The sequence below is a fragment of the Ursus maritimus genome, unplaced genomic scaffold (genome assembly GCF_017311325.1).
Source record: "Ursus maritimus isolate PB19 unplaced genomic scaffold, ASM1731132v1 scaffold_4, whole genome shotgun sequence".
NCBI lineage: Eukaryota > Metazoa > Chordata > Mammalia > Carnivora > Ursidae > Ursus > Ursus maritimus.
In genome coordinates, this window is record NW_024426552.1 from 79,575,854 (window position 1) to 79,594,778 (window position 18,925).

The 18,925-nt window shown below is 50.4% G+C and overlaps 3 protein-coding genes across 7 annotated transcripts in view; 2 read left to right on the top strand and 1 right to left on the bottom strand.

Moving 5' to 3' along the window:
* Window positions 1-4,889, top strand: part of PARL (presenilin associated rhomboid like) — a 50,634-nt gene extending 45,745 nt beyond the window's left edge. For both annotated transcript variants that reach the window (XM_040621520.1, XM_008705376.2), the window contains one exon: window positions 4,569-4,889. In XM_040621520.1, the coding sequence (XP_040477454.1) occupies window positions 4,569-4,592 (24 nt within the window). In that variant the 3' untranslated portion in view covers window positions 4,593-4,889. The remainder of the gene's footprint in view (window positions 1-4,568) is intronic.
* A 3,347-nt stretch (window positions 4,890-8,236) lies between these two features.
* On the top strand, window positions 8,237-15,858 carry MAP6D1 (MAP6 domain containing 1). Of its 4 annotated transcripts, none has more exons than XR_005832231.1 (4): window positions 8,237-8,659; window positions 12,514-12,631; window positions 13,239-13,387; window positions 13,724-15,858. XR_005832231.1 is itself a non-coding variant. In XM_040621521.1 (3 exons), exons 1-3 carry the CDS (start codon window positions 8,283-8,285, stop codon window positions 13,317-13,319), a joined length of 576 nt encoding a protein of 191 aa, XP_040477455.1. In that variant the 5' UTR covers window positions 8,237-8,282; the 3' UTR covers window positions 13,320-15,858. The 4 variants fall into 4 exon arrangements, 2 of the variants coding, with proteins under 2 accessions (XP_040477455.1, XP_040477456.1); XR_005832232.1 differs by having other exon boundaries at window positions 14,051-15,858; XM_040621521.1 differs by having other exon boundaries at window positions 13,239-15,858.
* Window positions 15,859-16,964: 1,106 nt separating this feature from the next.
* The window catches only part of YEATS2 (YEATS domain containing 2), a 111,269-nt gene continuing 109,308 nt past the window's right edge, over window positions 16,965-18,925 (bottom strand). The window contains exon 31 of the mRNA XM_040621523.1: window positions 16,965-18,719. Within this exon, the coding sequence (XP_040477457.1) occupies window positions 18,611-18,719 (109 nt within the window). The 3' untranslated portion in view covers window positions 16,965-18,610. The remainder of the gene's footprint in view (window positions 18,720-18,925) is intronic.

Here is an 18,925-nt window from a genome sequence, read left to right on the forward strand (position 1 = left end):
TTTTCTTTTCTTTTTTTTTTTTTTTAAGATTTTATTTATTTATTGGACAGAGAGAGACAGCCAGCGAGAGAGGGAACACAAGCAGGGGGAGTGGGAGAGGAAGAAGCAGGCTCCTAGTGGAGAAGCCTGATGTGGGGCTCGATCCCAGAATGCTGGGATCACGCCCTGAGCCGAAGGCAGACGCTTAACGACTGCGCCACCCAGGCGCCCCTGTCTGATATTTTTCTCTGTTAATAACGAAAAGCTTTTAAGCTTTGTGCTCACCCTAGAAATGTGTGGCTTATCAATTTTGTGGACAAAGTATTGCTACTTTAGATATTGTCGTCACTAAAAAGTTGCACATTGAGAATTTCACATGTTCACATGTGTTCACTTGCAGTCAGGTGCAATCATGACCGTCCTTGCTGCTGTCTGCACAAAGATTCCAGAAGGGAGGCTCGCCATTATCTTCCTTCCAATGTTCACATTCACGGCAGGGAATGTGAGTATTTTTATGAAGGGAAGTGCTGGGACAGTGGTGATATTTTTACATTGAATTCTTGCCCTTAAATTAGAAATGTCAATGCTGGAGGAATCAAAGTTGTACCAGTTCTATTCTCTTTTGCTCTCAGGCCCTAAAAGCCATTATTGCCATGGATACAGCAGGAATGGCAGGAATGATCCTGGGATGGAAATTTTTTGATCATGCAGCACATCTTGGGGGAGCTCTCTTTGGAATGTAAGTTTGAGTATAACTGATTGCTACACTGCCTTCTTGGGTCCTCTCCCCCCGCCCACCTTAGGAAGGCAGAGCAAGGCAGTTAACTCTGAGATGGAAGCAGGGTCAGATGGGGGTGAGAGGGTGAGAAAACTTGCACATGGTTTCCTTTGGCCTTGCCCAGTTTCACCGTGTGAGGTGGAAGGGGAAGAGCAGCAGTCCTGTCCCAGCCTCAGTCATTTGTAGAGACACTGCGCCTTTACCCTACCCTTGACCTCTGCTCACCCCGGCTCGGGAGCTCTCAGGATTCCTAGCCCCTCTTGGGATACTGTCCCCCATCCCAAGTGTGCGCTGTCCTCTCCTTTCCCTACTCTCAGGCTTCCCCTCTCCTACCACCACTCACCGCTCTGTCACCAGTGCTGGGCAAACACAGAGTGGACACTCTGCCGGTGACAGGTGTCCAGGTGTGTGCTATCTGAACGAGTAGAGGCTGGGGATCCTAAACCAGCATTGACCACTTACTGGGCATCTGTTATGTGGTGGGCTCTGAGCTGGTGGTTTCCATTCTCTTATTACTTTCATTTTCCTGATGGAAACAGGTTCAAAAGTGATCTTCCCCAGGTCAGACAGGAGCAGAGCAAAGGTTTAAACCCAGATCCAAAGTCCTTCCCACCTCCGTCACCCCGTATTGAATACAGTAGCGTAGTGTACACGAGGTCTTCCATTGTGTGTCACACAATGGAATTTTGCCTGAGATGCGGTAGCGCTGGAGCGCCTCTGTCCCGGCACTTCCTCAGGACTCTGGAGCCCATCTGCCCGTGAGCGCCCCTTCGGCAGAGTCATTGTCTGTCTGGTGTACTGGATCCCCTGAGGGACTCTTGTCCTTCATAAATGTTGCTTTTTGTGGCACTTACTTGGATTTTACTTTGTTTCATGACAATGGAAAACTGAAGTTTTTCAATTAAAAAAAAGAAGAAAAATCTATTCTAAGTGGAGCAGTTTTGCCCAGTAGGCGGTGGAACTAAATGCCATTGTGCCATCTATGATTTGCAGTGATGATTAAAGAATCGCATATGTGAGTTCTGGCTTTAACAGCCGCACATTATAAATAGTAGAAACTGACCTGATACTACAATGTGAGAAACGTAAAGACTTAGGAAAAGGGTTCTGTTTTATGAACTCTAAACTTATCTCTCTGGATCCTCCCCTGTGTACTTAAAGGATTTTCTCCCCAGCAGGTTTTTATTCTTCTGAACTATAATTAGATGACCTTTTCCATTCTGAAAATAATTGGATCAAATGTATTTTAAAGTACAGGATCTGAAAGGCAGAGGAATCCTTTCTCTTGGCTGTTTCTAATTTCAACTCCTTTCATTTACTAGACCTCAGTCACGTCCAGAATTCCACTTTTCCAACATCTTTAATTTAATTAATAAAATTAGAAATCCGTACTGATGGCAAAGATTCCATTAGTATCCTCCTGTATATTTCCTTGACTCTGTGTCCCTCGCCTTGTACCTTTGCGATAATAATCGCTAACATACATTGAGTATTTGCTGTGTGCCCAAGCTGAGGACTGATTTCATACTCTTAAATCCTGTGAGGTATTCATTTTTACAGAAAAGAAACTGCTTTATTTTATTTCGTTTTTTCAAAGATTTTATTTGAGGGAGAGAGAGAGAGAGAGAGCATGAGTGGGAAGGAGGGGCAGAGGGAGAAGGAGAAGCAGACTCTCCACCGAGCAGGGAGCCCGATGCGGAGCTCGATCCCAGGACCCCGAGGTCGTGACCTGAGCCGAAGTCAGCCGCTTAGCTGACTGAGCCACCCAGGCGCCCCAGAAACTGCTTCAAAGGGAACCGTTGGAAGTCACACAGCTGGCCCTCTGCAGAGCAGAGTTTCAGTGTAAGCACTAGGCTGTGCGGCTGCTGCGGAGCAAACCGGAAACACCCAATCAAAACTTAGAAATTGGTCACTTTAAAGTGTTTTCCTAATTTTAATTTGGCCAAATGACCAATTCTATTTGAACTTCCAAGTATAGTCAGAATAGTTTACCCGTAATATTAAACTGTTCGATTCTCTTTATTAATGGAGAGCTCCTGACAAGTGATTCATTTCTTGCAAGAGTTTTACAATTGCATTAGAATCTTAGGTGATCCTTTTTCTGTTGTTCTGAGAAACAAAACTGACTTAGTCAAGGGGCGCCTGGGTAGCGCAGTCGTTAAGCGTCTGCCTTCAGCTCAGGGCGTGATCCCGGCGTTCCGGGATCGAGTCCCACATCAGGCTCCTCGGCTGGGAGCCTGCTTCTTCCTCTCCCACTCCCCTGCTGTGTTCCCTCTCTCGCTGGCTGTCTCTCATAAATAAATAAAATCTTTAAAAAAAAAAAAAAAAAAACTGACTTAGTCAAAATCTGGCTAAGCCCAAAAGAATTTTGTAACATGCCTTTTAATTTGCATGTTTTTTAAGTGTCTTTTTCCTTTCTGTAAATATACTGATTATTTTTTAACATTTTAATGGTGACTATTTTCGTGACCATTTTTAAACTGTATTTAGTGAATATTAAGATTCAAGTACTTAAAAGATTCAGTGCTTTAAAATAAACATATTCAGAACAAAAACATTGAGGCATTAAACTGATATTCTGATACTAATCTAAGTCATTTAAATAGAGCATTTTTTTCAGTCAGGTGTCTGGGGAGATGCAAAGATTAACACAGTCTAGTCTCTGCCTCAGGCAGCATGAAATCTGTTTGGGCAAACCAGGGCAAAAGTAAAGGTTTCAGTCATAGTAGCTTTCAATAACAGCCATTCCAGATCAACCCCCACCTCCTCCAGGAAGCCTTCCCAGCCTTCCCCAGCCCAGGAGAGGAGGAGGTATGTGCCCCTGAGTTATGCTAAGACTGTGCCTCCCTGGCTTCTGGTCTTGTACGTAGGCCCATGGGCTTCTAAAGGCAGGCCCCGCTCATTGGTCACTCAGCGGTGTGTTCCTCACCTTACAGTAGATGCTCGCTAGATGCTGCAGGGAGGGCACAGCTTTCAGAGTCAGATTTAGGTTCTGGTGTCCTTTCTGGCGAACCCTAGTTGTGCAGCCTGGGCAGGGTAAATTACTAAACTTCTCGGTGCTTCAGCTTCCTCAGCTCATAGCTTCAGGCTGCTTTTAGGCAGTTTTGAATAGCAGAATGGGGATTGGAACTGTATTTTAAAAGATGGGCAGAATTTGGATCAGCAGATGACCCTTTGTGTAGCCAGGTGGAAGCTGATGAGAAGCACTTAAACTACTGAAGCCCATCAGGGTGGCTGGGTGGCTCAGTTGGTTAAACGTCTGCCTTTGGCTTAGGTCCTGAAGCCAGGGTCCTGGGGCTGAGCCCCGGATGCTCAACGGGGAGTCTCCTCCTCCCTCTGCCCCTCCCCCTATTTGTGCTCTATCAAATAAAATCTTTAAAAAAAACCCCAAAAAACCTATTGATGCCATCTTTAGTGACCTTGAATGCTGACATTTCTTTTATGTAGTGGAGACCAGGCTTAGAATCTGACCTTCAGGTGAGTCTTTGACCACTTAGAAGCTGTTAGCCCCTGAGCAGATTGCTTTCCCTGAGACTTGGGTTCCTCGTGTCTTCCTGGGAGCTGGTGTGTGATTGCGGCGGTGCGTCAGCAGTAGTGTGTGCCGCACGTAGCCCATCCCACTTCGGCCTTTTCTGGACTCCATTTAAGGGCGAATCATCGATCTACATCAAATAATCAGCTATTTAATAGTCAAGATAGTAAATGACCATGGCATTCAGTTTTTTAAATATCAACTTGATATCCTCATGGTACTTAACATTTGTATGTCATACTGTTTGAGTTGAACCTGGTTTGTTTTTCTTTTCCCCAGATGGTATATTACTTATGGTCATGAACTCATTTGGAAGAACAGGGAGCCACTAGTGAAAATTTGGCATGAAATGAGGACTAACAGCCCCAAAAAAGGCGGCGGCTCTAAGTAAAACTGGGATTGGACGCTACTGGTGCGTGGGGCCCATGCTGCCCGGAGAGCCCCAGGAACACGTCGGCCCTGGAGTGATGACCACATCTTTGCTCCTGCCTGGAAGACACCCAGCATCTAGCTTCCCAGTATTTTAAACTCTGTCTCCAGTACATGTCTTATTAGAAAGTGAATTATGACAAAGTTGTGAAATAAAGGTTTATATCTCTAGTTTGTAAACAGGGTGTGTGTCCCTTTTGAACAGCACTACTGCTGCCCTGGAATCTTGCTGTTGGTATATTTGACGTAGTTTGAGCCGTGAACTTGGCGGGAGTGCACAGGGAAAGACCTGATTCAGACTCAGAGATGCTTGTTCTTGTACTTCGGCCTTCTTGCATCTCTGCTTACTCACCTACCCCTTTGGTTGGTCAGCAGGTTAAAAAAAAAAAGTTAAGAGTATCTTCTGTCTGGTGTGAACTGAAATAACAGCTGTAGTATTTTCTACATTTTCCCAAGAAAGGTAATGTTTTCTGGCAGTGAGTGGCATATACAACAAGCTATTTTTAGGCTTTGCTTTCTAGATTAAAACTGTAGCTAAATTAAGAGTTAGAAGGAAATATCTTGGATAAATTCACACTTGAATCTGAGCCTAGTTGCATCTTACATTTGAAAACGTACATTCTTTGAATCGAAGCGTCGTACTGGGATAGCAGACAGTGGTCACAGAACAGCTCCCCTGTAGTAGACTTCTCGTTTACCCTCATGATTGACAGTTATTTCAGGAAATGCACGTTGAGAGTTTAGTAGTATTTGTTGAGATCATTTATGGGAGAGTGTTCAGTCTTTGGTGGCCTCAGGAGGTAATACCAGTTCTTGCACCTGGAGAGGAGCGCAGCCATCTGTCTTGGAGGGGGTCGGGCTTTAGGGAAAGGAGGGAGTCGTGCCTACCTCACAGTGCTGAGCTGAATGGCAGCATGTCCCCACGCATGGGAATTGTCTAGGTTTTGACAATTCATATTTTTCCCCCCAGATTGTTCTCTAGTGTGAAATGCCAGTTATTCTTACCAGGCAGAAAGGATTCTATCCTAAACTAATGTCACTTCCAGGAGGTCGGTGTTTTGTTTTTTTAACCTAGCCCTCATTTTGCTGGTAAGGAATTGGGGTGGCTCTGTGTGGGAGCTGCTCAGGGTCACGCTGCTGTGCTGTGACGTTTCTGAACATACTCCGCTAACAGCCCTGTGATCTACAGATGAGGCAAGAAGCATTTCTCAGAGATGGGATGGGAGGCTGAGATCACATGGACATTCCGTATGGAGTCCAAAATGAAACTGATGTCTCACTGTGGGCACACTAGGAACACAGGCCATGAGGACATGTTTTCCTGCTTTGTGATGGTTAGGGAGGGAGCAATTTAGAAGGTCGAGTCCCTGAATCACTGCTCCGCCTGAAACATCCCTCCTGCTGGCGCCTTTGAACAGGCAAGCGCCATTCTCCCCGTGAGAGGCCTTGTGAAGGGCAGAGCCCAGCCCTGGAAGCACGAGCCTTACTGTCTGTAGCTTTGGCGGTTGTCCCTACTCTTTGCCTGCTAGGGTGTTTTCTCACTGTGGCTTCTCTGCTGACACTTGAGCACCCCAAGGCCATGTGTGTCTCTCGGGCTGTGCCTCCTCTATGGGCCTGTTCAGTGCTGTGCCCCAGGAATGCAGCTGTCTCGTCTCACTCCCCCTGCCCTGGCTTCGTGTTCTTCATGAGGATGTCTTCTGAACTCTGGGCCCGTGGACCCTCTCCATCCTCAGTACGTGCATCTATCTACTGCATGCCAGGTACGGTTTCAGGTGCTGGGACCCCACTGTATAGGCACCTCAGATATCACTCCTGGCTTAAGGAGTGATCTCACCAATTGGAAGCCAGAAACTTGGGAGCCATTCTAGATTCCTTTCTCTCTTATTTCTAGAATCCAGTGCCCCTTCCATTCCCCGTGCCGGTGCCTTAGTTCAGCCCCTCGTCTCTAACCTGGACTGTTGAGGCTATTCTCCGGCTGGTCTCTAATTCCTTATGTGTTGTCATACGGCCACAGAGTGCTGAAAACACTATTTTCATTCCCTATTGTCCTCCATGATTAAACTTTTAAATTCAGTATGGCTCCCGAGGCTCTCCGTGATCCAGCCCCCTACCCTGCATTTGAAACCAGCCTGACCAGCCCCACCCCTTCCACTTTATCCAGTTCTGTTGTCGCCTACTACACTAAACCTCCTGGAGTCCCCCAGCATTATTCCAGGCACACAGTAAGTGCTCTTTGTTGCTTAATGACGATAAAAAAGAAGAGCTATCTTTTTTTTTTTTTTTCTTTTTCCTGCAGGATGGAGTATTGTAGTCACCAAATGTCCCAAGTGGCTAACCCAGGGCCCTGGAGCATGGAGGTCACACAGAGACAGCTTGCCCAGCCCAGGGAGAGCAGGTGTGTAACCTCCCAGTGTCTTCCCGGTGTGCTCCTCTCCTGCTGCCTCCTGAGCCATGGGCTGACCAGGGCAGCTGTCACTTTGCTATGACGGTTAGCTGAGAGGGGATGGTTTGGGAGAGGAATCTGTATTCTGACTGGTCAGGGCTGCACTGCAGTTTTCTCTAAGATGCAGACTGGAGACCGTTCAAGTATATGCTGGAGATGGAACTCTGGGTAATTAATGCTGTTTCAGTAGTGTGATTAATTAGTCATTGGTCTGCAGTGCACATTGAGGGCATGTGTCAAATACTCAGGAAGTCTTTTGAGTGTGGCCAGGGAGTTGTTTCTGGTGCCCTGTCATGCATTAAACAGACTGACCTTTAGCCTGGAGGATTCCCCAAACTTTGCAATAAAAAAAGAATGCGTGCACAGTAGGGAAGGGAATTTTTATAATACAATGGCCAAAGACTTGTAGGCAGCTTTATAACGCCAAGTCTTCTGTTGCCATGCTTTAAAATGAGGGATTTTGGAACCCAGGGTAAGGTCAGTTGAGGGCTAATGCCACTTCTCAATGAAAACTGAATTGGCTGTTGCAAATTTAGCATCGTAAAGGCAAAGAGTGACTCACTGGCTGATTCAAACACGTGTCCTCTGGAAGCATGGCCCCCCGTCTGCCCTGCGATGCCCGCATCGCGGCACCTCCGCTCTGTGCGCGGAGCAGCCTAGCACAAATGCGGCAGCCCCGGCCGCTCTGCGAGCCCCAACACCCTGGCAGCGGCGGACTGCGCCCGCGCCGGCCCAGGACGATCGCGACGGGATCGTTGCCACCTGGCTCTCGCTCTCGGCGAAACCAGGTCCGATTTAGAAAATAGCATTAATGGAACTTTGGATTAAATTATGAAACCTTCACGGTAGACACTAGTGAATGCCTACAGGCGTTTTTGGGCACCCCCGCCCTCGCATACCCACCTCGCCGCCTCTGCGCCCACCGGTCCGCGCTCTTCCGTGGCCCGCGCGTGCCCGGGCCAAGCCGGGCCGTCACCGAGCCCTCCCCCTCAGCGGCCGGCCTCCCCGAGGCCAGGGGGCGGCGCTGCGGCGGCGCGGGGAGGGCCGCGGGGGCGGGGACGCCGGGCGGGGGCGGTGCGGCCCGGAGCGCGGGGACCCGAGCGGCGGGCACCGGGGCCGGCATGGCGTGGCCCTGTATCAGCCGCCTCTGCTGCCTGGCGCGGCGCTGGAACCAGCTGGACCGCTCCGACGTGGCGGTGCCGCTCACCCTGCACGGCTATTCGGACCTCGAGAGCGAGGAGCCGGGCCCAGGCGGCGCCGCTTCCCGCAGGGGCCCGTCCCCTGCAGGCGCCAGGGACCCTGGCCGGGACGTGCCACTCACTCAGTACCAGCGGGACTTCGGCGTGTGGACGGCGCCCGCGGGGCCCAGAGATGCTCCGCAGGGGCGCGGGTCGAGTGCGGGCGGCCGCAGGAACAAGCCCCCGGCAGCCCCTGGCCAGGGTGTCTACGTGCTCCCCATCGGCGACACGGACTCGGCTGCGGTGACCACATCTTACAGGTATGGGGCTTCGGGCAGGGGAGCGCGTCGAGTCCGGATCCCATGGTAGGAGGAAACGGAGGCCGGGAACCGTGAGGACCAGCTTGGTGGGGAGGGAGGAGGCACCTGGAGCCCGCATCCCACACCACTTGGAGAGCTGTAGGCGGCCTCGGAGGTCATCCCCTTTGGTCCCCGGGCGAGGTGTCGCCTTCGCACCTTCGCTGCTCCCTGACCAGCCTCAGAGTGAATGAGCGAGCATCTCTGCTGACAGTGAGCTCACTACCTTGCTCACAGCCCACTCCCCTCTCTCCCTCTCCGGCAGCCCTATCAGAAAGCCCTGCCTTCAACTGAGTTAAAATCTGCTTTAACTTCCACCAGGTGGGCCTAGCCATAGGCAGGGTGCGTGCAGGCCAACTGCCGGAGCTCCCTCTGCCCCCTGCCCCCTCTGGAGGCATTGGTGGTGAGGACCAAACAGGGCTCCCGGTAGGTGGCCCCCTAGGGATCTCACTGAGTGACTGAGATCTATGGGTCCACCCTGCCCCCACCTTAGCTCTGCCCCTGGACAACTGAGGGCTTTCTTCTTTCTCCTATTACAAAAGTAATATAAACTCACCGTAGAAAAACTGGCAATTACAGAAATTACAACAAATTAATTCCTGTAACCCCATCCAAACTGGTAGTGATTTCTAATCCTTAACCTTTGAGTTCATATCCATTTGTAATTCTTATAGGTTTAGATTCTGTTCACATTTTTCCATCAATTTTGGATTTCTTAATGTTACTAGGTATTTTTTTTACAACACGAATTTTAGTAGATGTGCAGTGTTTTATCCTAGGGATATATACATTTGTCCATATTTTAATATATATGTCCAATTATTAATCTGTCCACATTGAATATTTAGGATCTAATTAGGGACCATTAAAAACATTTCTTTTGATCCAGTACTTCATGTCCAGGAGTTTTCCTTGCAAGTATTCGTGAATGTGGGGTGGGAGCTAAGGAATAGAAGGTATGTTACAACCCTGTACTGCAGACGGTGGAGCCAGCCCTACCGCCTGCCGATGGAGCTGGTTAATTATAGCTCTGCCCCAGGATGGGCTCCTGGCAGGCCTAGCGTGTGCTGACAGCAGAAGGGCTGGAGAATGGTGGATGGGTACGTGTCAAGAAAACAAAATGTGTAACAGTGTGTCTGCTATTTGTGTTTTTAAAAGGGGTATTGATATACACGTTTCTGCTCAAATAAGCATAGGTTATCCCTGGAGGGATGTGTGGAAACACAGGAACCTTGGGGGAGAGAAGTGGGGGGAGGAAGGGATGCTGCCGGGGGTGGAAGGGCACTGACTTCTCACCCTCTTAAGAACTGTTTTTGTTTTTTTTTTTTTAACTTGTACACGTGTTACCTTTAAAAAACCATTTTTAGAGAGAAAAAAATTTCTGTGATGAGCATCCTTAAAGCTAGCTGTCTTTGCTCATATCAATTTCTTTAGAAATTACGACCTGTGGAATTAAAGGAGCAAAAAGGTGTTAACTTTCCCCCTCAGTTTTATTATTTTTAAAATCAATTGTATTAAGGTAGAATTTCCATAGAGTAATTATCAAGACGTGTAGAAGGTTCTGTCTCCCCAGGGGTTCCTTCATGGGCATGCAGTTTGTCAGGAACCTGATGGATGGGTCTCGTGCTCACTGATGCGTACTCGAGCTGAGCTGCTAAAATGCACAGGGGAACGTTGGGGGCAGGGCCAACACTGAGCCCAGCTCAGGCCCTCGCCAGGCTGTGGAGGGTTTGGACTGCTGTGTGCTGGTGGTGAGCCAGCTGGAGGGGCCTGAATGGTGAGAGGTGTGCAAGGCCTGAGGGCCTGGGTGTGCAGCACCTTCAAATGACTGATGTCCCAGGCCAGGAACAGGACCAGGGCAGAGCTGGTGGGGAGCTAGCTTCAGCTCAGGGAAGGAAGAGCTTTCTAAAATTCCAATGGACTGATGATGGAGTGAGTGGCCTCGGGGTGCTGAGCTCCTCCTCATTGGTAATATTCAAGCAAAGGCGGGGCTCTTAGAAGCGGCCTCTCACTTGTGTTGAGCAGATGGTGGGTTTGAACGTCTTGCTGGGTCCTCCCAGCTCCAGTGATATCAAAGTTTCAAGTTGTTATTCTCTGCTTAACAAGTACCAAAAACCAGGCTCAGAATTTCCCATAGATCATCTCCCCAAGACCGCACTTCCTAAGATGCTGCCGCTCTGAATCCCTTCGTTTCTTGAGCTGTGGCCTGTGGTGGTGGAAAGCTACTGCCAGGAGTTGGGACTCACTGGAGCTCTCGTTTCCTGGGGTATAAACTTGGCAAGTCACTTGACCTCTCTGACCCTTTCCTCATCTGTAAAACAGAAATAGCCAGAGCTTGACTCCTGGGTCCCCATACCCCCAACTCTGGCCTAGACCCAGGACCACTGCTGAACTTGGCTCAGAGCCATAAATCTGCCCTCCTCCTCTCCCCAGCAGGCAGCGGGTCCTGCTGATTCTAGGTCTGAGGTCCCTTCTCTGTCCCCACGACAGCTTCCCTCACTGGTCTCTGGCACCAGCCCTGCCCCAGGAACAGCCAGGGGGCATTGCTCTAGTTCCTGGCTCTGGTCGTTTTCTGTGCTGGGACCCCTGCAGCCACCCTGGGGTGACAGGCTTGGGCTGCCAGGCACAAGGCTCAACTCAGTTTGGGGACAGAAGGGCACACCCAGGGGAGGACCTGCTTCCCCAGGAGAAACAGAATGGCAGATGGCTTGGGCAGCTGGTCTTTGGAACCTTGCAGCTTCAGAAGCAAAAGTGAGCTGATAGGGCCCTGGCCCAGCTTGCCTCCTGGCACCCCTGAGTGCCAACCACGGACAGACACAGGTGCCCAGCTGTGCTGCTGCCGAGGAGAAAAGGCAGCTTTGTTGACTTCTGGGCCTGAAACCGAGCCAGGGCCGTGGGTGGGATGGACAAGAATGGATCCAGCCCACATGTGGGTGCTGCCCCTGGCCAGCTGGACCCTTTCTACAGAACACTGCCTTGGCCAGGTGCTCGTATGGACACAGCAGGTCTCTGCCTTCCTGAGCGCACTAGCATGGGAGTTGATAGAATTAAAATAGGTCTTTTTTTGTGCAGAGGAATTGAGGAAGTAGATCTTTGTCAAAAAATGTACTCTGAGGGGCACCTGGGTGGCTTAGTTAAGTGTCCAGCTCTTGATTGCAGCTCAGGTCATGATCTCAGGGTGGGGAGACCGGGCCCTGTCCAGCGGGGAGTTCAGCCGGGAGTCGGCTTGAGATTCTCCCTCTGCCCCTTCCGTCTCTAAAAAAAGTACTCCAAGAACACGGAGCTGACTTGTGCCAGCCTTGTCACTTCTGTCTGGGGAGCCAGCCCCGCCCGCCAGCCCCGGCCCCTTCCGCATCCTGTGTGCACGGTGCCCTGCAGAAGCCGGACCAGCCTGTGGGTGGTTAGTCGCTAATAAGACCGGTTATTAAAAAGTAAACCTAATACTGAACCGTATTTTTCCTTCTCAGTTGTAACCAGGTACAGACCTTTGCTGTCCTGGGCACTAGGCCAGCACCTCCTGTGGAGGTAAGGGCCACCATGACCTGGGCTGGAGTTGACCGACCTGCACTGGTTCTGGGTGTCTCGGGCCCCCCTAAAGTGGCCTGGAGGCAAAAGAGGGAGCATTGAAGGAAGGGCTGGGACTTGGTTTCCAATGCCCAGCACATACCAGGTGCTCGCGCCTGGACCCAGAGCAGGATTTTAGCAGTGGGGACTGGCCAGGACATTCCGAGAAGCACGGGACAGTGGCGGTGGCCCCTAGAGTCAGGAGGAGCGAGGACTGACCCTGAGCCAGGTGGCGACCGTATTCTGTATTCCAGACAGGAGTTCCAGGCCTGGACTGGAGTGAAGCCGCCAAGACCCACAAAGGCAAGACCCGCCACAGTCATCACAACCCGCAGCTCTGGATGGGACAGCAGCCCTGGGGGCAGCTTCCAGGTCAGACTGGAACGGGTGTGGCAGGGCCAGGGGCTGGGCTCCCCGCTGCAGACGGTGCGGGAACAGAGGCCCTTTTTCCAGGTTAGGGACTAGGATTTGGATTTTGATGGTGCAAAGTGGCATTAAGGCCAAGGACAGTAGCGTCTTGAGCACCCAGTCCTCCCTCAGCAGAGAGCCAGAGTGATCCTTTGTTCCTGGCAGGTGGGTATCTCCCTAATGCCAGCTTTCTGGCCAGCAGGGTGTCCCTTTTCCTCCTAAATCCCAATCTTACCCTTGACCGTTAAGCACTAATGATGAGCCTTCCACGCCCTTGGCATTCATGTCAGAGAGAAGATGCAAGAGAGGTTGGGACTGTTCAGCTTCTTGATTCCACCCAAAGGAGACTTCAGGGAGAACGGAAGGTCCAGGTGCCATATGTGACACTATTGTGGTGACCCTGTCCCCTGCATGTTTCCCCCACAGACCCTTCAGGTCAGCAGTCCCAACTCTTGGAGGACAAAGAGGACAGGAGGCAGGAATTTTCTTCCTGGAGGTGGGGGTGGGAGGTGGTGGGGAGGGAAAGTTGGGGGAAAGACACACTGATATGGAGCCACATTTCATTTTTCAGGCCCCTGAGGGGAGGAAGAAGTTCACCCCTAACCCATCAGCCATCTTTCAGGCTTCAGCTCCCCGGATCCTCAATGTGTGACTGGCCACAGCGGAAATCAGAACCACTGCCGCCAAGATGGGGCTCTCCTCAGCCGCTCGGGGACTGGGGTGAGATCTTGGGACTGGCCCTCTGCTGAGGGGAAGGGCCCGTCTCTCTTGCTGAGGGCACCGCCCGGGCTGTGGGCCTGGCGCAGACCAGAGGCGCAGACGGACATGGCACCACCCAGCTCGGCTTTGGCCTCAACCATCCTCCTGTCCCTCCACAAGTGTACAGAAGGCTTCAGATCTTTTTTTAATTGCCTCTTTTGGCCACCCTTCAGTTTTTAAATCTGAAGCACTTAAGGATCAATTCTGTTGTAAACTGAATTGGTCTGTGCAGGCTGAGGAATATGGACGTAACACGTGCTTGAAAGAACCAGGAATGTCCGCTTGGTTGTTTTCCAGGCTGCATGAGGACGTCGTAACCTACGGTAACCCAAGGGAGCTCCTTGGAGATGCCTACAAACGGCCCCACGCGTTCGGGTTGAAGAAATCTTGGGTTATCACCTGCACGTGACTCATGGTGATGCTGAGTAACTAGGATGTCATTTCCAAAAGCAACAGAGTATCTCAATCATAGGGTTTCAATTTTCAAAGATATAATGTAGGGCCCAGATGACCCTTATATTTTAACAAAAGGCTCCTTGTGAGGAGTGAAGTAATGAATGACATTGACCTTATAGGTTTCTGAGCCCCACATTTTATTACTAATTCCAGTTTTTTCCCTTACAGTTGACGACTAGAAGGGAACACCATACACACTGGCAAAGAACTGGGAGCTTTTTTGGGACGAAGTGGCATTAGCCTCATTCCCTGAAAGACTTTAACACGTTATCTACACCTAGATGACTCCCACCCTGCTCTCTCACTTACAGTTGGGGGAGTGCACTGTGAGGCGGCAGCTGTCGGCTTTGGAAAGCTGCCTCCTTTGCCGGTAAGTCCCAGCCCACGTGCCACACGGAGGGAGCCTGGCCCAGTTTGCACAGCCGGCGGTCAGACATTTGAAGGAGTTTCTGTCCCCTCTTAGAGATGAGAGGCATGGGCTCAGGAGAGTTTTTGGTAGGGAAACTCAAGGATTTCCCTTTGGATCTTCCTCCCTTTCCAGCCCTCACGCACGGCATCTGGCGAACATTTCCTGAAGTCGCAGGCGCCGGCACCCCCGTTCCCCAGCCCTTCAGACTGGCGGCACTGGGCCCTCGGAGGGGCTGGCTCTGGCTGGCACCGCCTTCCTCTTAGTGCAGCAAAGGAAATGCTCTGAATCATTATAAAGGCAGAACCAAAACCATATGCTTACACAAAGGATTCTATTATTTCAGACTTCATTGGCATATTAGATGTTTCTAAGAGGAGAGAGTGCTGCTGTGCACGCTGGGAAATGAACAGATTAACTGTACAATCTCGGATTTTACTAAAATGCAAAAGTGCACTGTTACAGTTCCTTGTTAGCTTATTTCTTTAATTATGAACCTGGAGCGCCTTCTCATTCATCTTTATCCTCCTCTTGGGCTTTGGCGGATCATGGCTCTTACTGGCTGCCCCTTGGAGGCTGACCAATCCTAAGGTCTCTCTCTTTGGACTGCCAGCCACAGTGGTGTCGTTCGCAGTGTTCACAGGACACACCATCCTCCCTTCTTTCATGTGCACCGCCCCTCCGAGTCTAGGGTGAAAAGACCATCTCTGAAGCTAGTCTGGGGCTCAGATCCTGGCTTCTGACTTCTCTCCTCACTAGCTGTGAGCAGTTTCAGCTTCCGCTTATCTGCGGAGTAAGAACACCCCCACCTTGCTAAGACAGTTCCTGTTTATAGGCAGGGTGCTTATTAGAACAGTGAATGGCCCACAAAGCACAGACGTGACAATTGTCCTTTCCTGCCCAGGCCCCCCTCCTCCTTCCCCAGGGGGCTGGCTCTATTCTCCTTTGCAGCTTTGGCCCATCTGATGCCACTGACACAACAGCCCCTTTCCCTAGAGCCTGCCTGTGTCACCCTTCTCTCCCCCAGAGGCTGCAGACCAGACCGAAAGGCTGACCTCACCCAGCTACCACAGGCCTCCCTTTCCTGGCAGCCTTGGCCCTGCAGCAGCGGGAGCGCCCCTGCCTCACCCGGCCTGCCTCTGAAGGTGGACTGCATGCCCAAGGACCTTTTTGGAAGGCACCAGAGCAGACAGCTTTCCATAAAACCCCCAACTCAATAATCCTCTCTTCCAGGCTTCATTATTAGGAGACCGGGGTTCTGAAGAAGGAACTTCCTCCTGCCCACTCTAGGTCGTAGGGAGGCGTAACATCATGTTACTGGAGTGGCCTTCCAAAGCAATGACACAATAGTCTCAAGCGTGTGGTACCAACCCACATGTCACACACACATGTAAAAGAGAGGAAAATGCAGTGGAATACTAATGGTTATCTTTGGGAAGGGGAATTATGGGTAACTTTAAATTTTTTACACCTTACTATATTTGCTAAAGTTTCTATGTAATAAGCATTTTTGTATTAATTCTGTAAAGAGTAATGTTTTTAAAAATAAAAAGTTCAATCTGTTAGCTAATTTCAGCCAGAAGCAAGCGTTTCAGTATCAGTGATTCCATGACCAGTGTTAGCACTGCCAGCAGCCGCCTTGAGGATGCACCGTGAGGCCCGAGCAGAGGGACGCCCCCGAAGACCCAAGTCACTGAGACCAAGGTCCTGCCTCTGTGCTCCATGGTGCTTCAAAACTCAGAAAACCCAGTCAAATGGGAATACTTTCACTCATACCTGTACTAACACCAGGGTTTTAGGTCAAACTCCAAAAAGCAGCTTTTGAAAAACCTTGACCCTGTAGGCCACCCCGGGCAGACGGGGGAACCTCCCCTTTAGGGGGGTCAAGTCGGCCAGCCCTGTTCACACAGGCTTCCGTCAGTAAGAGGGAGTCCCCAGCTGAGAGCCTGCCTGGGTCCTGAACCTCTGTCCTGTGGCACCGTCAAAACTGTGGCTGAGATCAACATTCAGGAAAGGAGCCTAAGCAATGCCCCTATTCTCCTTCCTCCGGACACTCAGTTCCCTGAAGGTTGATGCAAAGTCTGGTCCGAAGAAAGCTACGGACTTGGACTCTCTCACAATGCCTCTTCCCTGCAGAACTTCCTGCCTTTGAAGAACCAAAGCTTTCAAAGCCCTTAGTCTTGTTAAGGGTAGATGTAAAAAGTGGTCCTTTCTGAAATGTTTCTGCATCTTCGGTTATTTTTATTTTTTTAGCCATTCTGCTAGCAGATGGTCACAGCAGGACTGTGTCACAGGAGTAATTTCTTCCAGAACTCAGCAGAGACCAATTCCAGCTTTCCGGACAGATCAGCGTGCTGCTTTGTAAGACAAGAGGCGCGGTTTCCCTCCTTGCCTTGGCTTGGAGGAGGCTCAGAGCTCCATTAGCCAGTTTGCCTTTGCCCCAAGCTGTCAGAAATCCTTATTTCCGGGGTCAACGTGCATCTTCCAAATTTTTTTTTCAGACTTTTATGTAACTGTAATCCTTTATCTTGCATAGCTGTAAATTCTTTTTGGGAAGAAGTGGCAGAATTAATGTAAACACACAAATACCTAGACCTCTGCCCCCCATCCCAGCTACTTTGGACCTAACGGAAGAAGCTTCCAAAGCATAGTGCTTTGAACTCAGAAAAACCCATCGCAAATACTAAAAGATTTATTGTAGACTTTTGTTACACAATTATGTTACACGTTATGGTACAAATACATCTGAAACATTAACACATGGGAACTGTTAAATGATTTAATATTTCTTTTGCAAAAAGATAATTACTTTAGGCTTTCATACCTGTAATCAATCAATCTGTTCTCGTTTGGATCGATCCTTCACCCTGTAGATGTGTCGCAGTCCACCGCTGAATAAACCGATGCACTTGCCCACGAACCTCGCTTGCAGTAGTTAATGGATGGAATAGCTGAGCTTTTATGTACTATTTTTTTTTACTAAGCCTGGGCATGCCCGATGCCTTACCCAACAGATCTCCCGGTGCATCTGCAACCCTCAGATGCTGAATAAAGGAGGGGAGAGCTCTTAGTCACCTCCCTGCCTTCTGTTCCTGACCCAAATGTCTACAGAACTCACGAAAATGTCAATTATGTTGATTGGGTAAGTCTGATTTACAGGCTTCAAATTTCTTTTGAGCAGATTCCTGACAATAAATTCTCTCCTTTCCTTCGACACAGACTATGTTAGGAAGATTAGGACAGAGTATCTGTAATGGAACTGGGCATCACGCAGGGCCTTGCGGACCTTCCTCCTCTGTTCACTTCTCCCACCGAGAGGGCTCCGCATCTGGGCACAACCTATTCTCACTGCTTCTGAGCACTGACATTCCTGTCTCGTGGCTTCGGCAGTCATTTCTCTATCTTTAAGGCACTCACAGTGTTTCCTTGAAACGCTTTTCTTTGGAAAAGCCGAGTAGAAAAGGACAGGACGCTAACTCCACTGACAGGACTTACCATCCCAGGAGGACTGGCCCAGGGGCTGCTCCCCACTGGCCACTCAACACAGGGTGACCCGCATACCCCGCGAACGCTGCGGATCCAGCTCTCTGTCCGGCACACACAAAGCTGGCCCGAGTCGGCCAGGTGCTGGGATTCGCGGGTGTCTACCATTGCCACGTGAAGAGCTGCTTGGTTACAGTCACATCTTTCCCGGACCTGTGCTGGGATCTGCCTATCCCTTGATGATGCCCCGACCTCGGCTGTAGTAGTGTTCCTGTGCTCCATGAAGAAACACTTCCGCGCGGCATGCGGGCTCCCAGGCTCTTCGGACTCGTGCAGCGCGTGACGGCTTCCTAGAGCTGACCGCGGCCACCCGTGGCATGTGGACACGCAGCCGGGCTCCAGACGTCACCAGGGTAACTGCTAGAGCCTCCTGTAACCCCCGAATGGGTGAACCGCCTTCATGCCAGACTTACTTTCTGCCTCGTGGGGGGAGACTCAAGCCCAAGGTGCCCCCTGACACCCAGAGGCGAAGGACCTGCTACATACACGTGGCCGGGCCCAGCTCGGAGGCTCCCCCGGAGCCTTTCCAGAGAGCGAGCGAACGCGAGCTGACAGAGCGCACATCCACTCGCGGCTTCACTCTGGACTCAGAGACTTCTGTCCTAAAGGGATCTGATTTGGGACCGAACACTCTGGTGTTACGCTGACGTAGTTGGAGGCAGTGGTTTGGAAGCCATCATATTCCGAGCCTCATAGAAAATAACCTCCTTCCCCAAAGAGAAGAGTCGTCACAGTTCGAAGTTTCGGATACGTCTTTTCTAGGGGCATCTTCATCCCATTCACTGATCTTCATTCAATATCCCCATGTGTTTATTTGTGAGAAAGTCCAGAAAAGGAATGTTGCAAATGGCCTGGTGAATGTTACTCACGGTAATTTCTTTGGGAATCCTGTCCAAAAACAAAGCATATTAGGTGCAATTTTCTCAAGAATTCAATAATTTAATCCATTTATCAAAAGGACCCCCCCCCCAGGCCTCCTGGAAGGGGACAGAGCTGAGGCCCACTTTAGGGCCACCTGGCATGGGGGTGGCAGGTGCACGCGCTTGCTCGCTCTCCTTTCCCATTCACTTCTTTAGTTTTGGTAAGACTGGCCT

Coding starts and splice junctions, on each gene's coding strand:
- MAP6D1 (XM_040621521.1), top strand. CDS start 8,283: ATGGCGTGGCCCTGTATCAGCCGCCTCTGCTGCCTGGCGCGGCGCTGG. Junction 8,660..12,513: donor GCGGTGACCACATCTTACAG/GTATGGGGCTTC, acceptor TCTGTATTCCAG/ACAGGAGTTCCAGGCCTGGA. Junction 12,632..13,238: donor GCCCTGGGGGCAGCTTCCAG/GTCAGACTGGAA, acceptor TTCATTTTTCAG/GCCCCTGAGGGGAGGAAGAA.